The sequence below is a fragment of the Lepisosteus platostomus genome, chromosome 15 (genome assembly GCF_059453375.1).
Source record: "Lepisosteus platostomus isolate fLepPlt1 chromosome 15, fLepPlt1.hap1, whole genome shotgun sequence".
NCBI lineage: Eukaryota > Metazoa > Chordata > Actinopteri > Semionotiformes > Lepisosteidae > Lepisosteus > Lepisosteus platostomus.
In genome coordinates, this window is record NC_142625.1 from 20,336,207 (window position 1) to 20,358,232 (window position 22,026).

Consider the following 22,026-nt stretch of genomic DNA (forward strand, 5'->3'; position numbering starts at 1 on the left):
CTGTCCACTGTAATCGTTGTTTTTAACTCTTTTGTCCAGTTGATTCCAGGGCCAAACTACTAAAGACCCTTGATCCAATCCTGGGCTGAGAACCCCCAAGGTGTAAGTCTCCAGTAGATATACCATGATTATATTTAATTCACAAAACGTGGAGGTATTTGTTCCGGGATCAGACAAAGTGTTTTTACACTATTTAAAACAGCAGTGGAAGGAATAGATGAGTGTGCCAGCACACTATGAGACCAACACGGTGGTTGATCATTCCCACTGTATCTGACGCATGTATTTTGTGTATTTGCAAGGAATGGTCTTTGAACCATTCGCACCATTTTTTAAGGTTACTTCAATACACACGTTTCTGTGCACAGGTGATGTTTTCCCACCCAGGGCAATAGTAACTTTTCAAGCCTGCTTGCAGGCTGTGTGGAGATTGACCCAGGCTGAAAACGGCAATGTTACAGGGTGCTGAGTGAGTGAGGAACTCACCCCACTCGGGTCCTTCTCTTTCCACTCCGAGATTTCTCTGGACTGGAGTTCCTCAGGGCTCAGCCTCACCAGTTTAAAGGGACTGAGCTCACCTCCAATAACGCGATAAAACAGTCCCTGAAAAAAAGCAGCACAAGCAAAACAAGATGAGAATGCTTAAAACAATAAAAATGATCATTAAAAAGCTAAATATTATAGAGAGGATACTTCTTGGAATTTAAGAAAAATGCATAAATCCAAAAAAACTAGATCACTAAATTAATTTGCATTGCACATAGTGAAGCATTATTCACAACAGCAAGACACAAAGCAAACGTACTGCAAGATGGCTAACGTAAGTTCACGCTTGTTCGAGCACTAACCTTGTTTTTAGGATCCTTCAAGTTAAACATGATCGTTCTGTATTTATTCTTGTATTTGTTGTCTGTGTTCAGGAACAGACTGAACATTTCCTTCTCGATGCTGAAAGCGATTTTGCCCACTTCGCTCTCGGATTTCTCCAGGTCGTCGCTATCGCTCACCCTGAAAATGTTAAAAGGTTCAAGGATGAGGCCTGTCTCTCTGCAAACCGGGGTACTTTAAAAACTTCACCCGACACCAGCTATTAAGGAGGTTTAAAAAAAAAAAAGCAACACCCAATTAATAACTCACACAAGAACATAACCAGGCAATGACTTTGAGATGTGTGGATAGAAATTAAGAAAGAAAAGCTGAGATTCAGTTTTGTCACCTCTTATAAATGGAGGAAGTCTACCATAAGGTATTTAGTGCCAGATGCCTCACCTCTTGTAGAGGATCTCGGTGAGAGAGCGGCGGATGTTCTGCCTGATCTGGTTATTCGGTTGAGGTTGTGGGGCGCTGGGAGGAGGAGGAGGTCTGGAGGGGACCTGAGGCCCTGGGGGTGCAGAGTACCCAGCAGGGGCCTTAGCTGCTGCAGCTGGATTCGAGGCAGGTGGAATTGGAGGGTGGTTCTGCTGCTGCTGCTCCTTATTGGGCTGTTTCTTCGGAATAGTAAAGGTGGTCTTGGCAACTCTCAGGGCCCCCGTGACATGATGCCTTGACACCGGTTGCCCAGGGGCTGGGCTGGCAGAAGCCATCTGTCCAGGGGCCGGGGCAGCTGGAGCAGAGCTGGGCTTCTTGGAGGCTGTGTTGCTCTTGGAAGGCTTGGGGAGTTTCTTCAAGGACCCACTGGCGCTCCCAGGGGAAGGAGGGGGCTTCTTTGCTTTGGCCGATACTCCGCCAGAGGCGGGAGCCTTCTTGCTCCCTTTGGATGGTGCAGGAGGACTTGAAGATCGTTTTCGTGGGGCGCTGGACTCCTTTTTGCTCTCAACATCCTCATTCTCTTTTGCAGCTGCGTTAAGAATAAAATAAACATAACCGTAAGCCCCAACTGGGCACAGAGCTGCACGATAGCAGGGTGTTCTTACAGCTGCACCCAGCACATGATGAGCAATTCCGGTCACACATACACATTCCACAAATGGCAAATTCTCCAAAAGTTAAATCGATAAGATTCAAAAGTGAACTTGAAGACCCAAAATCCTGATGTTAAACAATGTTCTAATGGATTGTGGGTAGAGATTAAATTAATCTTCCTTTTTGTAGTCTGAAAGATAACGGCTTTATATAACTTAACCTTTACAAGGTGAACAAAACTTGACTGAAGTCTGAAATTTCCTGAACAACGGACAAAGACAAGAAATTACAATATTTTAACTGTAAGCAATCAGGAGGATCTGAAATTACGCATTTTATAGCAAGGTATAGCAACCATGTATCACCTTAAGTCTGTAGAAAAAGTAAAATTGTCAAATTAATTTCAAAACATTTCTGCAAAATAGTGAAATTGATTTTACATTATAAGTCTTCCCTTTAGAAAAGCACTTGTATTTTAAATAACTCAATCGTGTCCATGAGCAGCATCCATTACACATAGAAAACAAGATATACATTAGTAAAGACTTTCTGATTTACTAAATAGTGTGATAGATTATCTCTATAATAATGAAACAGACTGGTTCATTTTTTATTCCTTTAATTCAAGGTTTAATTCCAGAGTACATTCCATGCAGGAAAATCCTAAAATCCCCAATCCTAAAAATCTGAACCCTGTGAGACCGCCCCGTTCACTTCATTTCTTTAAGACTTTGGAAAAGACTCCTTTTCTGCCAGATCCTTCCATCTGTTCAGTCCAAACGAGGGCGTCTTCAGCCAGTGGAAATGAAATCCACGAGAAGTGGGTCGAGGGCGCTGGCTCGAGGCCGACTATCTCTCCCTTTGTTTTTGAGAAATCAGCTGGCGGTTTTGTGCAGTCAGGTGGGTGCATAAATCCTTGCTCATCGTGAACTGAAGTTTTCATTTCACACATTGATGCATGGGAGATCATATTAAAGGAAGACCAAGGGGGTGGACTTGGTGTTTAAAACACAACTTTGATGTGGCTACCATTACACTATTAATTTGACATTTAGACTGCTTTCACATTAAGGCACAAATTAAAACCTTAATTTATTTTTTGATATCATTGGGGCTAGAGTTAAAACTGTATTTCCCCATTCACCGAGGAAATAAACCACAGTTCATCTAATCCCAACATTCAGTACTACATTAAAAACCCTGAAATGGCACAATGATCATTGAACAACACATTACTCACTTCTATATGATCAGAAAAACTGGAATTGCTTCCTTGTCAAGCTTGAGACCGTAGGCTACACAACAAGAATGTATTAGAATAGGCCACAAAACCCAAGAATATAATTTCATCCATCTTCAGCCACTGCATTATCCTTATGAGTGTATTGATGAGCCGGAGCAAGGCAGGACCATATCATCTGTCCATCGCAGGGCACACACAGGCATTCATCCTCACATCAGAGGTGCTATTTGGGAATGCCAATTAACCTAGACTATGTCTCTGGATTGCTAGAGGAAGAACACCCAGAGAAAATCCTCCCAGGCAAATAAGAACATATGAACTCCATATATAAGGTGCCATTAGTCTATCTCCAGTGGAAAACAATGCATCATTTAGAGCTTCCAAGGTGTAGCTTCAAGGTGACAAAAATATGAAAACCAGATGTGATCTTGAATCCAATAAATAAATCATATTTAAAATACCATCCAAGATAGTGAAAAGTAACTTACCCTCACCACTAACACATGACATTTCACATACCTGTGTGATGTGTACTGTTGTAAATGTAGATTAAAAAAGTAGTAATCTTAAACACAAATGCAGGGTCTTGTTTGAAAGCATTTGATTTTCATTTAGTTCTTTAGGACTCTTGAGGTATCGCAGCAGACGACAGGAACTGAACAAATAGCGATGCACAGCAGTGCAGCCATACCATCTTGGAGATCTCAAAGCTGAATGAAGAAGCTAAGCAATGCTGCTCCTGCCCAATACCTAGAAGAATAGGGGAACGTCCAGGAATAAAGAGGTGCTCCTGTGCTGACTGGAAGCATTGCTGTTGACCCAGAGGAACTCTTCTTGTGGAACCCAGAGCTTAATGTGGCTCTGTCTGCATTATGTGGCCAGTGAGAAGCAGGAAAGTGTACTGGATAACATTAGTCAAAAACCTTGCCGTTTCATTGACTCCTAATTTCCTTTCTTGACAGCAGTTCTGCCTAAATACCAAAATTCAAGTGCTGGTACTCCAATTTAATGAGCCTTCAACTAAACTACCATTAGTGCAAACTAGTAGTTTATAAATGAAAAGTAATGGGAATGAACACCTATACTTATGCCTATAAACATACTAAACGCACCAATGCCACCTAACAGAATGCATATTTACAATGAAGACTTATTTTATTAGTATTTGTGTAACTATTCAAGTTCTAATAAAAGCCACAATATAGAGCCGCAAGACCTTAATTGTTCAGAAGAATGAGATGACTTCTAGATATGTATGATTCAACCACATAACACATGAACAAACACTCAGCCCAAGTGCAGTGAACTGTGCTCAGACTTAAGAAACTTTCAAAACTCAACCAGTTGACTATAAAATGTGAAAACATTCATTAAATAAAACAAGCAATATTAACCACTAATAAGATGACTACCTTGTATGGGGCAGACCCCTGTGTAGACAAAAATTTCAATATTTAAAGGCCTTTGAACCACAAACGGATCCTGCATAGGTGTAACTACTCTGTTTGCATCCTTAGCTCAAAAGCAAGTATATGCTTTGTAAGAAAACATTGAATTTCTTAATTTATGAGTCCTAGACAAGACGACCTGTTGTTAATCCAGTAGAAAGTATTCAGATTTTACACTTCTTCACCGGAGTGCAAATAAGAACAGGAATCCTATAGCAGTTTCATACTGAAATTAAAATAATCTCAACCTATTAAGACTTACAACCCAAAGACAACTTAAGAATTTAAAGACTAACCACCAAGTGACGGTTAAAGAGGGCTGCCAGAAGTCAAGGGTGACAGAAGAAAAGCAAGAGATGATGAGTCACTGACGTGACATGTGGGAATGGCAAGCTGAAAGCAGGCAGCAGCCGCACAGCTCAGCTGGATACGCACACATGCGAATCAAAGAGCCATGCACTGCCGAACTTTTATTTAATCCACGACGTAGGGGCAAAGAGGCAACTTGATGTTAGACCCCAAAGTATCGCCAAATAAGACTGCGAGACTGCAGGAACTGCACTGTGTGGAGTCGGTTCAGACACCTTAGCAACAAAATCAGAAGGCACTGGGCAGCACACTCCAATGGCAATACTGGGGATACCAGTTTCCTACAATTTCAATCCATATGACCGAAATAAAACCCTTAATTCTGATGTGCAAAGGTAATATACAAAGTGTAGGTTGGAAGTGTATGAATGGTTTCTCTTGCATACAAAGGACAACATAACCACATTCATTCATCTCCTCGGTATATGCACTAAAACCTCTACATACTACATTGAACACAACCCGTATTCTCATACATAAGAGATACAGGATGTCTGACAATGTTGTATTATCAGAAAGTTCATAGGGCTTTAGAACCTGTTAAGTCTTTTTTTTATTCATCCAAATAAGGAGCTACGTAACCATGAACTCACTTCTTGGCTATTGGCTAAACTACTAAAGAATGGAAGATATAACGTGAATTTGATTGCACTTGCCAACTCAAGTTCACCCATTAATGACATCTTCACTTGCATCCCAGTAAGAAACGGGCAAAGCAGTTAGTGATGGCACATTCTACCCACACTGTTTAATGATTATCTCTGGCAACAATTAAAATGTAGGAAACTATACAATTAACCCTGAGTAAAAAAACCCAGCAGCCTAGTCCCAGTACTCTTTTAAAGAGTACTTTTCTTGAAAAGTACATAAAATCATCTTCCCAATATTGCATTATATTGTTACTTCTGCTGTTTGTTACCCACTGACGCACCTCATGCAGGAAGTTATATACAGCTGCTGGTTAGTGATTTTGCACTTCCCTCAAAAAAACAACCATACTACAGAATCTAAGGAACATCTAGATACTTCAATGGTTTGCAAATATACTACCTCTTATAGTAAACGCTTTGTTTTAAAAGCTATCCTACAGGCAAAATTAACCTGCTCTAAAACGCATTTATTCCTTAGCTCAGTAGTTATAAGCTTATGCATTTACCTAAATGTGTGATCTTTAATAACCATACAAAGCTTGAAAATTCATTTAGCTCTTAGGCAAGTCTTTAAAGATTTAAGTATGGTTTTGAGACATGGTTTCATTTCTCTGTACCACAACCTTTTGCTTTCTAAAAGCTTTGGGAACAGGGTTTAAGTACTTTAATATAAACTAAAACTAGGTAACTTTTTCTCAAATATTTAATACTAATTAAACCTATTTGAATAACAAACTTAGCTGACTTAAGATGGCATTTTAAAAACTCTGCTAGTTTATACCTTGTTGGCAACTATAAAGGCATTAGTTAAATACCACTGGCGGTTTAGCCCTTAGTGTTCCATTTGGGATGAGAGACGGAACACAATCTGTCAAGAGACTTATTTCTAAATATGTCTTGGAATGAATGTTGTGGTGGTCCGGACACTTACTGACATGATAGGTTTCATAAGTCTTGAAAACAACCTTGAAATGTAACATGACAATCTTCTGGTGCCTGCTTTCCAAAATACACTGCACATGCGATGTTTACTTCCACCACTAGAGGCACCATGTGCTTTTTGTTTTCAAATCTTCACTGATGGTATGGTCTCTGAATCCATGCGAGTATTCATTTTAGCACCAAATGTATGCACTAAAACAGATGGCTTTTTTAACAAAAATCAAGCAAAATACCTCCACAGATATTTAACTCTACTAGCCAGTTAATTGTGGCTAAATTTGGGGATGAAGTAAACTTTGTAAAGTTAATAAATCCTACGTCTTACTATTTTAACACTTTGTAATATTTAAGAACTGCAATCATATTGTCTCCAAGAGGATTTTAGGTTTACGCAAGACATTTTTACATTATAGTAATACTGATTCCATAGGTGTAGACACCTGTGAAAACCTATTCACTCAGAATTTCAGCTTTCAATATGGAACAAAACCAAGAGCTCATCTTAATGGGAGGTTTTAACAATGGTTTTGTGCTTTCGGAATATGCACTTTATCAGTCTTGTAATTCAATATGCAGTGGCTGTTCCCCTAATCTTGGAATCATCCAAGTTAGAGCAATAAGGTTGTATTACTACCCCCATACATATTTCACACTAAACTTAAGAAATGGGTCAAAATCTACTTAGCTCTAGGCATTTCCCAAGCTGTATAGGCGACACTAGGTTAATGGCACTAGTCTAATTCCCTAATCCTCTCAATTGCCCAGATAATCATAATCTTCAGCCTGTGATTTCAGTCAACCTTATGATGTACAAATGTATGAATATGTATTTCATTTATAGTTTCATTTTGATTTTATGAAATGAAGTACAAAACAAATTGTATATTGGGTATAAAGGCCTGCCTGCCTAACTGCTTTCCAAGCGTATCCTGTCGACTTTCGATCTCTTCAGGCCTCTGAGGTACTCTTCATTGCTTCTTTATGCTCCAGCAGGATTCCTCCGCAGAGGGCACGAGGTCAAATCTTCCGCCAGAGTGGTCCTGCTGCTGCCGACAAGCTGAAATCCTGTGTTTTATCCATCCCTTTATGAAAGATCTTTAACCTGATGGGAATCAATTCCCAGCCACATTTTATGTGACTTTTACCCTCAATGTCCTGAAGTGGAACAGTGTGCTGCAGGGCTTTGCTGGGGTTCGTCTTTCAGTATCACCTCGTTGACAGGAAGCATCCCTTAGAGAATGGAGTCTTGGTGACTTAAGCAATTAAAGAAGTCATTAAAATGGGTATCTGTGATATCTGTTTTTATTTTATAGGCTGTTTAAATTATAAATACACCAAAGCATGCAAACGTTAAAGATGAAAGTGCTATAATTAAAGAAACGTTCATACTGGTTTATAGCTGTTGGCCAAGAGAAAATATTCTCTATAATAGTGTGGTACCTAAAAGTCAGCATTAAAACGGTGTAATACTCTTTGTGAAAAACTCGGATTAAAGCGGACACCTACCTGCTTTACGAAAAGGCGAAGTCTTCAGAAGTTTCAACAGTGCAGGAAATAAAGTGTCATAATGGATAGCAAAAATGTATTGACTTTAAGATGTGATGGAACTCTGTTTAAACCCGGGACAACTAAAAGGTGCTGCATTTCAAGACTCCTCTTAGAAAAGCACTCTGCAGACTTTCCTGCCAATGCACCAGGTGGTTTGATTTTAAATGACATGTGCTGACAATAAGAAGAGCACATCTAGTATCACTCCTGTAACAAATGCCAATTGTTTTTCTTAATGTATATCTTAAAGTTGTTGAACAAGAAGCATTAAGTTATTACATATTTAGATGCCCCAGCTCATTTACTCAGATTTAGATAATTAAATCTTCCCATACATAAGCAACTTTTAGTTGCAACATGAAGTTCTGATCTTAAGATCAAAAGAGAAAGCAGGCTATGAAAAAGATAACTTTTTAGGTAGGATTAGGACGCATTAACACACTTGCTCCGACTGTCATCAACAAATAAACCAAAAATGTCCAGTATATTACATAGATCTAGGACGAGGCTCTAGACTTGCACACTTGGGGCTTTGGATGTGATTGAAGCTCATTATATGCAAATACTGAATTTATCCAAAATAGTTCAACTGCGTTATAAAGCTGACACCTTTATTTAATGTCCCGAAACACTGTATGCAAAGAAAGCAAGATTAGATTTAGATCCTGAGCAACCACAATACTTACCCCTTTAACACTTGACAGGTAATCAAACTATTCTATACTTACCAGTAGCTGGAAATGGTTGCAACATTTTATATAATGAGACAATATATTTCAATTATTGTTAAATTAAAATATTTGGTGGACTTAGATCTCTTGTAGCTTACCTGTCGAGAGAGGCAATTCTTGAACTGTCCCTCTGTGTAAAATCTTTTCACTACAATGGTCATGTTATGTTTTTAAAACATTATACTAAACGAGACTGTTAAAATAGTCTGTGGTATTTCCTCTTCTGAAACTTTAAAAACTAAAAGACTGGATGTAAGAAATAAGATGTTAGTGCTGAAAACCTCTTGGAGATACATACACGCTTTGTAAAACACAGTTGACGAAATGGCTGCAGTCTTTTCTGGCTTTACTGCATTGTAATTATGATCGCTGGACCAGGATGGTACAACAGGCTCTTGTTCTGCTTGTTCTCCCTCACTGTTGGAGGAACCCTCCTCTGTTTTAGCGGCCACCTCCGAAGTCTTCTTCTCGCTCTTTTGCTCTGGAACAGGTCTCTTCTGAGCCTGAGAAAGAAAACAGCTCAATTAATGAACAAATAGATCCTGAAATGCAATTTGATACCTTTAAGGAACTGTGAAAATATTAGCTAGAAATTCTTATTATGCAAATAAATCCAACATGTAATTACCAGTCCAATCAAAGACATCTTATCTACTCACATGGTAATGATTTGTGTTAGGGTTTAAAATTGCCTTACAGATAAGAGGTAGGCTACATACAATTTTATTTTCACTGAGAAAAAAATGCAGATGCTCTTCAAGATCATATTGGGTTTTTATGTTAAATAATTTACATGATGGCAAAGGCAATTTACAAAGTGCTCTAAACTACGCAAAGAGGGGGATATAGAAATGTTAGTACCATGTGATCAGAACAAATCAAGGAAAAATTAAGAATACACTAACACAGAATACTCTAAATAGCAGTACGAAATAGCAACTGAAAGAAAGGCTGTATAAGAAGGAAACATTAATTAACTGCAGTCTGACAGAGCAATGTATCTTTTTGAAGCAATATCTTCAGACAGAGCAGACTTAAGACTTTGTGTCACGACAATACTAAAGATGCTACTCACCTGTTGCAGTTCACAATTCAAAACACTGCTGCAATCGGAGCAAATGTAAGACTGCATTTCTTTTAAATGTATGAGCAGCATAGAGGTATATAAAAAAACTGATGAAAATACCCCATAGCTAACCTTAAACTGAAGAGGGACTGCTAGAATAGAATTCAATAGGAGGCAAGTTAATGAGCTCCACTTCCAGGAGAAAATGTTCTAAATCTGACATTTAGTCCTTTCATATTTTATTAAAATGCTTTCAGCAATTAACAGTCTATAACATTTATTTTAAAATTTGAAAAGCAGAAATGCAATACTGCATCCAAAACTGGACAGCAGGCATTCAGAATTGAGTTCCATCAACAGCAACCATTCATTTGCCCTTTAAGCCAACACCTGGTGGTAGTGTTTGTGTTTTGGTCATTTATCTTTTTTTGAACCCTGAAAAAGACATGAAAAGGTCGACACTTTCTTCCAACATATGAAAGGAACCAAAGCACCGAAAAAGTTACCTTGGCTGGCGTTTTTGAAGGTGTTTTTTTCTGAGCTTTTAATTTAGGTTTTTCTTTCGGTTTGGGTTCCTTCACATCAGTGAGAGTTTTCATTGCAGCTGCAGCGTGTCTGAGAATGCAATCGTTACCACAGTAGACCGAGTCTGGCAAGGCCTGGTTGGTGCAGCCTGGGCCGATGCACGTGGGAAGTGTGCTAGCATCAACAGCCTGTAAATAAACTCAGACTAGTTAAGACCACCACAGATGGCACCTGCGCCAATGCAAGACTGCCTTGTGCTGCCGAAACCCCTTCTTTTTATTCACAGAAATATAACTTCATTCTGTTTTCCATTCTTTATCAATCATTCAAACTTAAGTGATGAAGTGAGCTCAGGAAACCTTCAGTTACCTCCCCATTAAAGAGATACTGAAGCACCTTCACTCTATTTAAATGCATTTAGAAGCAAAAGTGGAATTTCTCTGAACAAGGCAGCTTCAGGCAGTGTATACATCTTGAAATCTTTTAGACATATGCAGTAAAATATCTACACTACATTAGTGTGAAAAAGCACATTTACAGGTTTGAAAATGCAAAAAACAAGCATTTTCACATTTATGAAAATCAATTGAGATTCATAAGTATGTAACATAAAATAATTTAACAAATTAAAATTCAATTTTTTTAAACTGAAATTGCCTACCAAGAAAACACTTCAATAGTTCCAATTTAAAAGATGTTTCAGATAAAAGATAAAATTACATCCAAAGACTTCTCTAATGTTCTAAAAGGTATCTTTAAAACACGGCTAAGGATCTTTCAAAATAAGGTAAAAACTGTTCTGTGACTATCAGTACAAGACGACAGACGAAAAAATATTAAAGAGAACTTTAAAGATAAAAAAGCCAAATACGTACTGGCTGGAATATTTTGATTTTCTTTTTCCCACTGGGATTGGTAGCTTTCTCTATTCTCCCTTTGATCCCCTGATCTTCTGTGGGCTTCTCAGTTCCCTCAGGAGTGGAAGTTTGTTCTGTGGAGCTCGTCTGATCAGGCTTTGGAACGACCTGCTTCTCCTCCTTGGAGCTGTCGGAGGACTGGCCCTGCTTCACCGTGCAGTTCGGGCAGATGTAGTCCTCCCCGTTCCTCTCCAGAAGACGGCCGCGTGCCTCCGTGATACCCACGCAGTTGCCATGAAACCACTCCTCACAGCGATCACAGCAGATCATAAACCTGATTGTACAACAGAAGCCTTTAAATTCCAGGACAGCTAAAACTACATGCCATCCCCCTTTCATTTAATCAATAGCAATTATGTTTAAAACAGAGAAGGAGACTACTTAAGGGCGAGTTATCTTCCCCATCACAGGGGAACAGTAAATCATATAAGTTTCTTCAGTTTACAGTGTTTAAAAGCTTAAGGTAGAATGTCAAAGTTGCAAAACTGGAATAAAAAGATGTATTTTTATATTTCAGCAGCTGCAGCATTACAGACTACACTGAACACATTTTAATCATCCTGGAGTTTAACCTCTGCAATCCCTCTCTTTACTCCTTACCCTGTCTTCAATCGTGCTTGCACTCTATGTGGCACCTTCACTGCATGCCTCAGAGCAGCATGCTGATCCAATCTTAACAGTAAAAAAACTCAGAAGGCTCAATAACGGAAGAGGATATATGACCCCATCAATCTACCCCTCTTTAGAAGAAACAAATTGAATAACCAGCTGACTCAGGAATTTGCCAGTTTTAAAGATTATTGTAGCTATCCCTATTTCGAGTTATAGAACAAAACGTAAAGCAGTATGTACCTGTTGTTGTGCTTCTGCCGGCAGATGCAATAAAGGGCATTGGGGTCATAGCCCTCGTTTTCCGATCTACTGGAAGACGGTCCCTTGTCCCCTGCGTTTTTCACCCCTGATTTGGTCTTGTTGACTGGCGAGGTAGCATCCCTTCCTGCTCCATTCCCAGGGCTGCTGGAGGGCTCTTTGCTGCTTGGCTCAGGTGTAGGTGTCTCACCGATGTCATCTGCCTTCACCGGCTCCGTCTCCGTCCCTGCCTCTCCTTCTGTGCGCTTCTTCCTCAGCTGGTTCTGCAGCTCCTTTAGCGTGAGTTCGTTGTCGTCGTCATCGTCAGAGCTGCTGTCCTCCGTGCCTGAGCCGCCTTTCCGGTTTTTCTGGCTGCTCTGGTCTCTGTCCGGAGACCCTTTCGCGTCCGCGCTGTCGCCGCTTGCCTTGGCCTCGGCGGTCCCATCGAAGCTGGCCTCCGATGCCGTTTCCGTGTCAGTGGGGGGCTGAGAGGGTGGGTCAGAGTTCTCCAGGCTGACCGGCGCACTCCTCCTCCCACGCCCACGCTTGGCCGTCGACAGGAACTCCTCCATCTTGTCAGTCCTCTTGGACTGACGCCCGCTTCGGCGCAGCGGTGCATTCCCAGAGTCCTGGCTGTCTCCATCTCCCGGCATCTCTCTCTTGGCAATTGTGGTCCTTCGGAAACCCCAGGTTTTTCTGAACTCTTTGCTTGTAGGCTTGACAGACTTGCCCGCCTCCTCTAACTTCTCCGAGCTGTCATCGTTCTGCTCCTCTTTTTCTTCCACCGTCGAAGCTGTGAAAAACAAGATAAAATGCGTACAGCAAAGCTGAATACAAAATCTTTAACTTGCTTTCTCCATTTTCAACTGACCGTAACTAGAACTCAAAGACCTTTATAAAGCAACAAAGACCACACGGGAAAATTAAATTCCTGACACCTGCAGGCAGTGTTTTCTTCAAAGAAGCTAGTGCGAATATGAAATAAAGCTTGGTGTCAACTTCCTGGCTCTTTTCTGAGCATTAGTATGTGCTTTTTTTCTTTATACATTAACCACTAGTGCACTATTTTCCAAAAAAGTCAACAACAGAAGTTGTATTAAAACAAACAAGCAGAATGACAGTCAAGTGGGATCAAGAACAATGCTGTGTAGATTACTTGCGGAAAGTAACTTTCAGAAACTTGCAAAAAGTAATGAACGTACCTTGAGAGCTGACATCCAAAGGATCCTGGCTCTGTTCAGACTCAGGATTTAGAGACGGCTCAGACCTCTCATTGTCCTCCATAGCTGATAAGCTACTATTTATATACAGAAAATCTGCAATAGAGACAAATAATCAGTCAAATATTTCCCACTAAAATATTGCATAACTTTTAGACATTATGGCAATGACACTAAACAAGTGACTTGCTTTAACAAAACCGGCACGCACTAAACAAACTCAGCGAGGAATACAAACAAGCCACTAACACCCGTGTGCCCACTCAGCAGTCACAAAATGTTCAAGGTCTCATCTTATGTACCAGTTTCCATTGTACATGAGCCAGGCAGACAGCAGTGTGTCAGTGACCATCACGAGGAATAAAGATTTTTTATACTTGAAGCACCTTTAATTTGATGCTAGTTTTTATTTTGTTTTAACCACACCTTACATTTATGCTTCTGGACATTCTAACTGCTGATAAAAGAGTTCTAAACTATGATGCAATGTGCCATCTTTCTGATGGGAAAAAAAAGCATGTCACCCACAACCTGAGCATGCATACTTCCTGAAAAGCAGCAAAACTTGATATTTGAAGAAAAAATATTCAGCCTGTGATAAGGAATTAATGAAAAAACACCCCTGAAAGGAAGAAATGCTACAAGATTTGATGTCCCAGAATAATACAGAAAGACTGATTACATAAGTTTTAAACTTATTCTGCCACAAGTTGTTCCAACAGTCATTTTCAGAACTGACTTTTAATAACTTTGCCAAAAGATACAAATACAACTTATAATGAGCTTCTGACTGACTTCCAGCTTAGAAATTAGTAGTAAATATTTCCTAAACCTATGGACTGCTGTTCAAGATCAGACACAACCACAGTGAAATGCCTCTATTGTGTACACTCCCCAAATTTGAGACAATGAAGTGCCACCCTTAATGTAAGGGACAAATGCGAAAACTGCTTGTATAGCACTGACCAGCATGGTCCTTTCACTTTGGGGTTTTACCTAAGTCCTTGCTGTTGCCTTGGCCTGGAACTCACACTAGAGGAGGACAGGAGGGGATCTGTGTCACTCAACATAGCCCCCAAAATACCAGCTGTATCAGATGATCCAGCACTGACAACATAAAGGTCAAATAGTTGAAAGTTAATGCCTGACTCCTCAAGCCCAACAACCAGTTGCTCAAGCTGTACATCCTCTAACAAAACTTTGAATGAAATGTATAAAAGGACAATAGACACTACATGAAGAGGTCAAAGTATTTGAATGGGATTTCCAAATCATGTCTTAACATTATCTGCATTACAAAGCAAACCAATAAATCGTCAAGGATTATAGCAAATAAAGCAAACGCAAGCTTTTACTTCATTCAACTTTGCTTAAATATATGCTCATTTTAATAACTCTTCACACTACAGTTAAGACTAGCCACAAGACAACCATGATGAATAATGTATTTACTACATTCACCAACAAAAAATGCAATTTATCAGCTATAAAATTGAGTGTATATTTTCGCCCTAGTATGTCTGTCTATTCACACCCAGACTGGCAGGAAACTTAGGCTAACAACTAGGCCATCACAAATCTGAGAGTCCTGCTCTGACAAAGGAAAACTACACTGCAAAATCTACTTTAATTCTGTGAAAACAAAGGGGGCAAATTCACACTGTAAAACAGGACTCTCCAATCAAGTCCTGGAGAGTCACAACCCACTTGTAGCTTACACTAAGTAAAGCAGAATCTGTTCAATTAAGACACCTCTGGTCATTCAGGACTAAAGGTAATTTGACCAAATGACCTCTAAATGTCTTCATTTGGTAAATAAGCTGTTTGACCGGTTAATTTGTTCCAAGTCTTTGGTAATCACTAAGCTGACAATCTCTAATGTCTGCTGGACTGGGGCACTCCCACATCTTTGAATCATACCTGCACACCAGCAGTACACCAGTCACGGCCTTGATGGCACACTGGACACTGGGAGAAGAGATGGGGTTGTCAAAGAGCTGCCTCTGCCTGGGTTCTGATGAGATAACCTCTCAATCTCTAGCCTGTTCCTTATTAAACTGAACTAGGAAAGAAAAAAGAATCAGCTTCCCAGTCTCTGAATGCTGCAGAACTTTACAAATTCGGGTAAGCTTCTTCAGATGCTAAACTGTAAGCAGTGGTCATAGCAAGATATCTTGTGATTTTCACTTCAGATCTACCGATGGGCATTTACACATTCATGGGCATGAATTTAATCTTGTGCATTCATTACCAGGAAATGCAAATTAAGTTTCATTAACAGTCACTGATGTCTGAAGGGCCTAGGGTTATTTCTGCTGCATTTTTTGGAAGTTTAAAACAAAATAAAACAAAAAATGCACATGATCTTTTTTAAAATATTTTTCAACTTTTCTCCAAATTAAAAGGTTTAAATGGGCTTAACATTACGAACCAACCCTCATGTCTAAAAGAATAACTAAGGAGTGGATGACATTTGCCATTATCAATACTGAGAACCATAATCTGTTAGTTTATCAAAATGGTAAAAACCACAGCATCTAGGAAAACAATTTTGTATTTTCTTAACAGCACTATTAAAATCACAAAATACTTCCATCCCTAATGACAGATGTCTTACAATGTAGACTGGACTTTTGGGCATCCCCCACTTACAGCACCTCATCACCTAGCAAACTCAAGTACACACTTAAAGAGACAGCACTCTGTGAAACATTAAACTAAAGGAAGGCATGTTTGATTTAGCTCTGTAATAAACTGCACTGTACAGTCTGGAGGCAGTGGAAGTGTTGCTGCCATGCCAATAGCTAAAAACAAGTGGAGACTGAGAAGTACTTCTGCACAGAGGAATCAACCAAACAGAGCCCTGACTTGTGTTATTCATTATATCTTATACTTGGTCTCTCATCCTGATCGGTTATCTGCAGCCTCTTAAATAAGTTAACATGTAAGGTACCAGGTTAAAGTTAGCACAGAAATGTTGATGGTACTCTTTGAATTGTAACTGTTTACTTAGTGTTTTGCTTTAATTTTAATAGCAAAGGTGGCATTAAGAATTCTGAATCATAATTAACAGAGGTTGATTTCTTTAGTAACGGTATGGGGGCAGTTAATAGGGTAGCATAGGATATACTTCTAGTTTCATCAGCTGGAGTGGCCAAGCACACAAGGTTATGGCTGCAGCTAATTATTCATACTTCTCACGGTGCTGGAAGTGACATCATGACCCTACTCATTAACAGACTGTTCATACTTCATACTTCTCTTAACCTGCTTAATACATTCTGAAAATGTACAAATTGCAAATGCCTTCACAAATCACTTTTTTCAACTTCAAAACCTAAACATCAACATGAATTGGTAGCAATTATATAGAACACTGTTTTCCAAATGAATGCTTTAAAGATTAACTAAAGCATCCACATGTGTTTTCCTTCAACAGACATGTTAAGTGAATTTGTACTGTTTTAGTCCTGATATATAAGGTAATGTTAATGCCTGAATTACAGCTATTAAGTTATTTTTCATAACAATAACCATTATTATAAGCTTGTTTCCTTCTTTGCAGAACACAGTTATGGACTTTGTCTCCTCTTTGCGCACTACAAGTTCATTTATTGTATATAAATGTATATAAACATTTCCAAGTCTTCTCTTTGAATTGTGCTAAACTGTGTTATTTCTATAGCAGCAGTTAATTTGAAATATTTTACAATCTCGTGTAGAATTTAATCAGACACCTGATGACCAGGATCAATGCATGTTTTCTAGTCCTTTAGATTTTTGCCTAATCAAAAAATCTAAATTTGATCTACATGACAACCAAGATCGATAATTTAGAGACATGTAAAGGTTAAAAACTCAGGAGTGGGGGAAAAATGTTTGAACAAATGTTCCTACACTTTTATATGTTACATCCTCAACTCATGAACTTCTGAAAAGTAGAAAATTTACCTACTTCAGCAGTCAAAACAAAAATCAATTTGGTAGTTTTTATATCATTCCAAATGTAAATAGCAAACTGTCTACAGCTCAAGTATAGCAAGCTATTCTTAACATCCAATCAACTGACGAAACTGATCAAAACGCATGTTGCAAGACATTACAAATTGACAACTTAACGAATGTGACTTTTTGTACTAGTTTCAGGCATAAAGAATATCAAAATTTCAAAATTGATATAATAGCACACATTGAATTCTATAAATCTATAAATCAGACTAGAACTCCGTACAGCACAAAAATGTTCTTTAACTGAAAGCAGAAAAGATAAATGCAGAAGAACATTTTAGATTGCTAATTGTTATTTTGAGCATTTGTACAAGATACTTCTTAAATTTTGGTTTGTACCTGATATGCCACATACGAAGCCCAGGTTTAAAAACACTAAAAAGTATATTTTCAATAAACACCCTGATCTATAACTAGCAACACTGCTCTAAAAAATGAAGTAGAATTTATGGCATTGTTCTCAAAAAAACAAATTAAAAGACAATTATTGATGAATATGAATTGCCACTTCAAATCAGGAAAATCTCATAGAGGATATTATATATATAAATTCATAATTTACATAAAAGTATTGTATAAAATTCCCGACAATTCTGATAATACCATCAACTCAACCTATGCCAACAAATGACTAACACTGAAATTATAAAGAATATCAAGTAGAAAAGACTTGAGCAGGGAAAAGGATCCTTTTAAGAGACAGTATAACTGCAGAGTGTGTTCTGGATCATACCCAAGTCCCATCACTGTATTATGCATTGCAGTAGAACGGAGGAGTATTGGTCAGGGCCATGGGCTCTTAATCAGGTTGGGTTTAAATCCCAGATACTAATGAGTTATTTAATTCTGTTCTAACGGGAAGCTTAAGGCACAGCAAATTTTAAATTTCCTTGACTGACTTATATAGTTACTGTCCTACAGAAGAAGAAAACACAGAGACCAATGCTTGTGCAGACTCTATGAAATGGATGGGACATAATCCCACAAGACATCAAACTGGTGCAAAACATGTGCAGCAGTTGTGCAGTTTGTATGACTGCAAAACTGTCTGCATATACTTATAGCCAGTGACTTTTCAGTCCTGATAATGACAAATGTTAGTCAGCAAAAAAAAATTACTTATTGCATCCGATACAAAAAGTGAAATTGCCTGCAATTGCAGGTGATGTTTTTTACGCTATCTAAATCACTTTGACAAAGAACTGCAAACCCAAATATTTTGCCTTACAATACTAAAACATCAAAACTACTGCCCTTTTTAAATGGCATTAAACAGCCAACACCACAGCTTCAAATCACATACCAAAAACAAATCATGAAATTCAGTCTGAAACCCATGAAGAGGGAATAAGATCATAACTATTAAACACTCACACAATTTTAATTACAGCCACAGCGATAAGATACAACAAATACACAACATACCAAGCATTTCTTAAGGCATGGTACAGCCTACCAGCTAGAAACAGATGTACTAACAACTGAATGAAGCTTCGATAAACAGGTTTTTAAACCACAGCGACAAATACAGGCGAACATACTCATTGGCTTGAGAAGTGCATGCTTCAGAGGCTTACATTATCTTTTAAAAACCCACATGGACTTCAGTCAATTACCAAACAACTTATGGCATAGAGCCAAGGATGGAGCAATACATTGATTTAAGGATAAATTACCTTTGGACCATTACCTATACTCACCCTGTTCATGGATGTTATACCGCCCATTTATCCAACAATCATGTTGAGTCATAAAATAAGTCCCAAAAGTTTAGGCACAATTAAAACTGGATTAACTAAAGAGCAGTTTAGAATGGAAGTCCCCAATGGAAAAGGCTGTTGACAATTCTAATTTGAAGGTCAGTAAGACCTGCTAGATTTTATGTTTTGGATACTATTTTACACATTCATCTGCATTTTATGGTTTGAATTTATCTGCCCACAGAAAACGATACTCTTATTTAATCAATTGGTCTACATACGATACATTGACCACATTCCTTCCCCTCCTCCACTTTAATACGTGCTTTATGAGACACTTATTTTCAGACTACTGTTCTTTAAAGGTGGAAACTGCATATTAAAAGGAAAAAAGAATGAAAATTTTGTAAGAAGGGACAGCAGTAATTTACTACTCGGGAAATATGACACACATTTACAATCTATAGGACTTGTATTTTAAAAGAGGGATATTTAACTGTCTGGCAAATAAGGGCTCATTAACCAACCGGGTATAACCCCTGAACACAGAAACACAAAATGGTTCATGTACTTGGCACCCCTCACCCCCTCTACAGAACTAAGCAGTCAATTACACAAGATGTCATCCTCAAAACAAATGGCATATACAAGTCTGCCTGTAGAAGTGCACACTCAGATAATTCTTCGATAAACCTAATTGCTAAGGTAAGCTCCATTCCCATTTGTTAAATCTTCAAAGCAACTACCAACTCTAATTCCCCTTATGGGGGAAAAAAGGTGTTTACTGGGACTGATCCCAACACTGCTGCATTAAAAAATAAATCAGCAGAACTATTAGTTACACTCGCAGTGCCCTACTGGAAGTAAGGGTGCAGAGTGACCACGGAACTCTTCATCAATCCTTCTGTGTTCTGCTGCTAATATTTCACAAAGTTTAACACCCTACATTTATCAGCATCCACTTTATTGAAAACAATTTCAATTTTTAAGAAACAGACATAAGCCCAGAAAGCAGCTGAATGCTTCAAATAGTACAACATAAAGGTCTTTTATAAGGTAATGGATTGAGTTTGTTATACTGCAAATCATACATTCATAAGCCCAACACTTTAATTCACCTATAGGAAGCCAGGAACACCTCTGACTGATCCATACAAAACAACTTCCAACTTTAATATTAATCAAATAACAAATTAGGTTTGGCAAAATACCCATGACATATAAGCAGACCTTCTAAAATTCGACAGATGCCTGCAGTAGAACGCCACTGAATCCAACTCTAGCTGTCAAAATGCCACATGAAGAACAGGACAGCCACAAAGAGCCAGCCTAACAAACCCAGGCTGCAGAGGCAGGCCCTCGGAAATCATCTGGTTGGAATCTTCAAAACATATCAAGATTACTTCAAAGTAAAGACCTCCTTTTCCTACTGAGCACATGTAAATATATAACAAGCCTGTACACTTTATTTAATTTATTAAATGTGTAGTTCACGTGTCATTTTTCCTTTGTTAAAACAAACATTACCACACAGATCTTGAGGTTGCACTTATGCAGCAGTGAGCAGGTTACCGTGTATCTTGACGATTTCTTTCTTTTGATCCACCAATTATAAATCAGTATAATTTTGGATTTTTTTGTATTGTTCTTTCAGGAGATTCATTACACGTTTAATTCTTGTTTTGCTCTGGATGCTTGCTTCCTACTGCCCGTTTGTTTTCAGTTTTCTGCTGACATTTTTCTTTCATTTGTATTGAATGTGAATGCCTCTTCCACATTTCTCTATTCCAATACTCTTGCAAAGAAATTGCTCATCTACGGAAGCAGGCTGATGGAACACTCACCGGTCTCCTGCCACTTGTTCAAACCTCCTAAAAGCTTACCCTATCTTCTTTTGTTTGCTAGGACCTGAGCTTCTACATCTTGGTCACTGTTCATTTTCTCCTGCTTGATACACTCATCCAATTACAACCCGGAGAACTTATATTTACTTAGTCAAATCCGTTTTTGCTAAATACAAAAAACACCAATTAAAAACTTTTTACATTATTATATGCACTGTGATATATAACAGATTCCATTCTACCTGGGGAAAAGGGTGCCCCATGTAACCTATTTTACATTTTTCTGTAAAACCTTCAATTAAAAAATAATTTTCAGCACTCAACCAAGTATCAAATAACCAAGCAATTAAATAACATTAAACTCGTACATACAAAAAAAATCACTTTTACTTAAAGATCACAGTTACAAAATTGATTAACTAGATTTATATTCTTCCAGAAGACAAAATAGACCAGCCATTTTGTTTTACTACACTACAGTGAAGCATCTAGCGCAAATAAAATGTATTTTTAGATCTTCCATCCATCCATTTCCTAATCGCTTCTTCCACTCCAGGGTCGAGGAGGAGTCAGGGCACAACCTGTCCATCACAGGGCTGACACAAATACAGACATGCACATACTCACACCAGGACCAATTTTGCCCCAGAAGCCAATTAACCTACCAGTATGTCTTCGGACTATGGGAGGAAACCCCTGCAAACACACAAACTCCACACAGACAGGAACCCAGGTCTGGAACTCAACCCAAGGCCCAAATGCTTGAGGCACCAACACTAACCACTGCACCACCCGCCTGTCCTTTTCATCTTTACTTGAAACAACTATAGCACTTTGGATTAAATAAAAATAAAACTGATGCTTAGAAGAGTATGTTCTGTCTTACTACATAGAGAAAACAGGGAAAGAATTAAGGAATTGTGGAGTATGCCCTGTTTCTGTTTATACATGGTTTCACTTTAATATCTAATCAGATATATTGCTTGCCTTATATTGTCTTTTTTTAGTTTTTTTTAAAACAGTTTCTAAAAACAGACATCTATTAAATAACTTTCATACTGCAT

At 38.5% G+C, this 22,026-nt stretch overlaps 1 protein-coding gene across 5 annotated transcripts in view; it reads right to left on the reverse strand.

The window, feature by feature from the left end:
- Positions 1-22,026, reverse strand: part of LOC148648189 (death-inducer obliterator 1-like) — a 38,085-nt gene that overhangs the window by 11,768 nt on the left and 4,291 nt on the right. For all 5 annotated transcript variants that reach the window (XM_088608248.1, XM_088608247.1, XM_088608246.1 and 2 more), the window contains exons 2-9: positions 13,393-13,506; positions 12,194-12,983; positions 11,300-11,615; positions 10,406-10,612; positions 9,132-9,336; positions 1,270-1,837; positions 849-1,008; positions 487-603 (exon numbers count right to left, since the gene is read on the reverse strand). In XM_088608248.1, coding sequence (XP_088464374.1) covers positions 487-603; positions 849-1,008; positions 1,270-1,837; positions 9,132-9,336; positions 10,406-10,612; positions 11,300-11,615; positions 12,194-12,983; positions 13,393-13,474 — 2,445 coding nt within the window. In that variant the 5' untranslated portion in view covers positions 13,475-13,506. The remainder of the gene's footprint in view (positions 1-486; positions 604-848; positions 1,009-1,269; positions 1,838-9,131; positions 9,337-10,405; positions 10,613-11,299; positions 11,616-12,193; positions 12,984-13,392; positions 13,507-22,026) is intronic.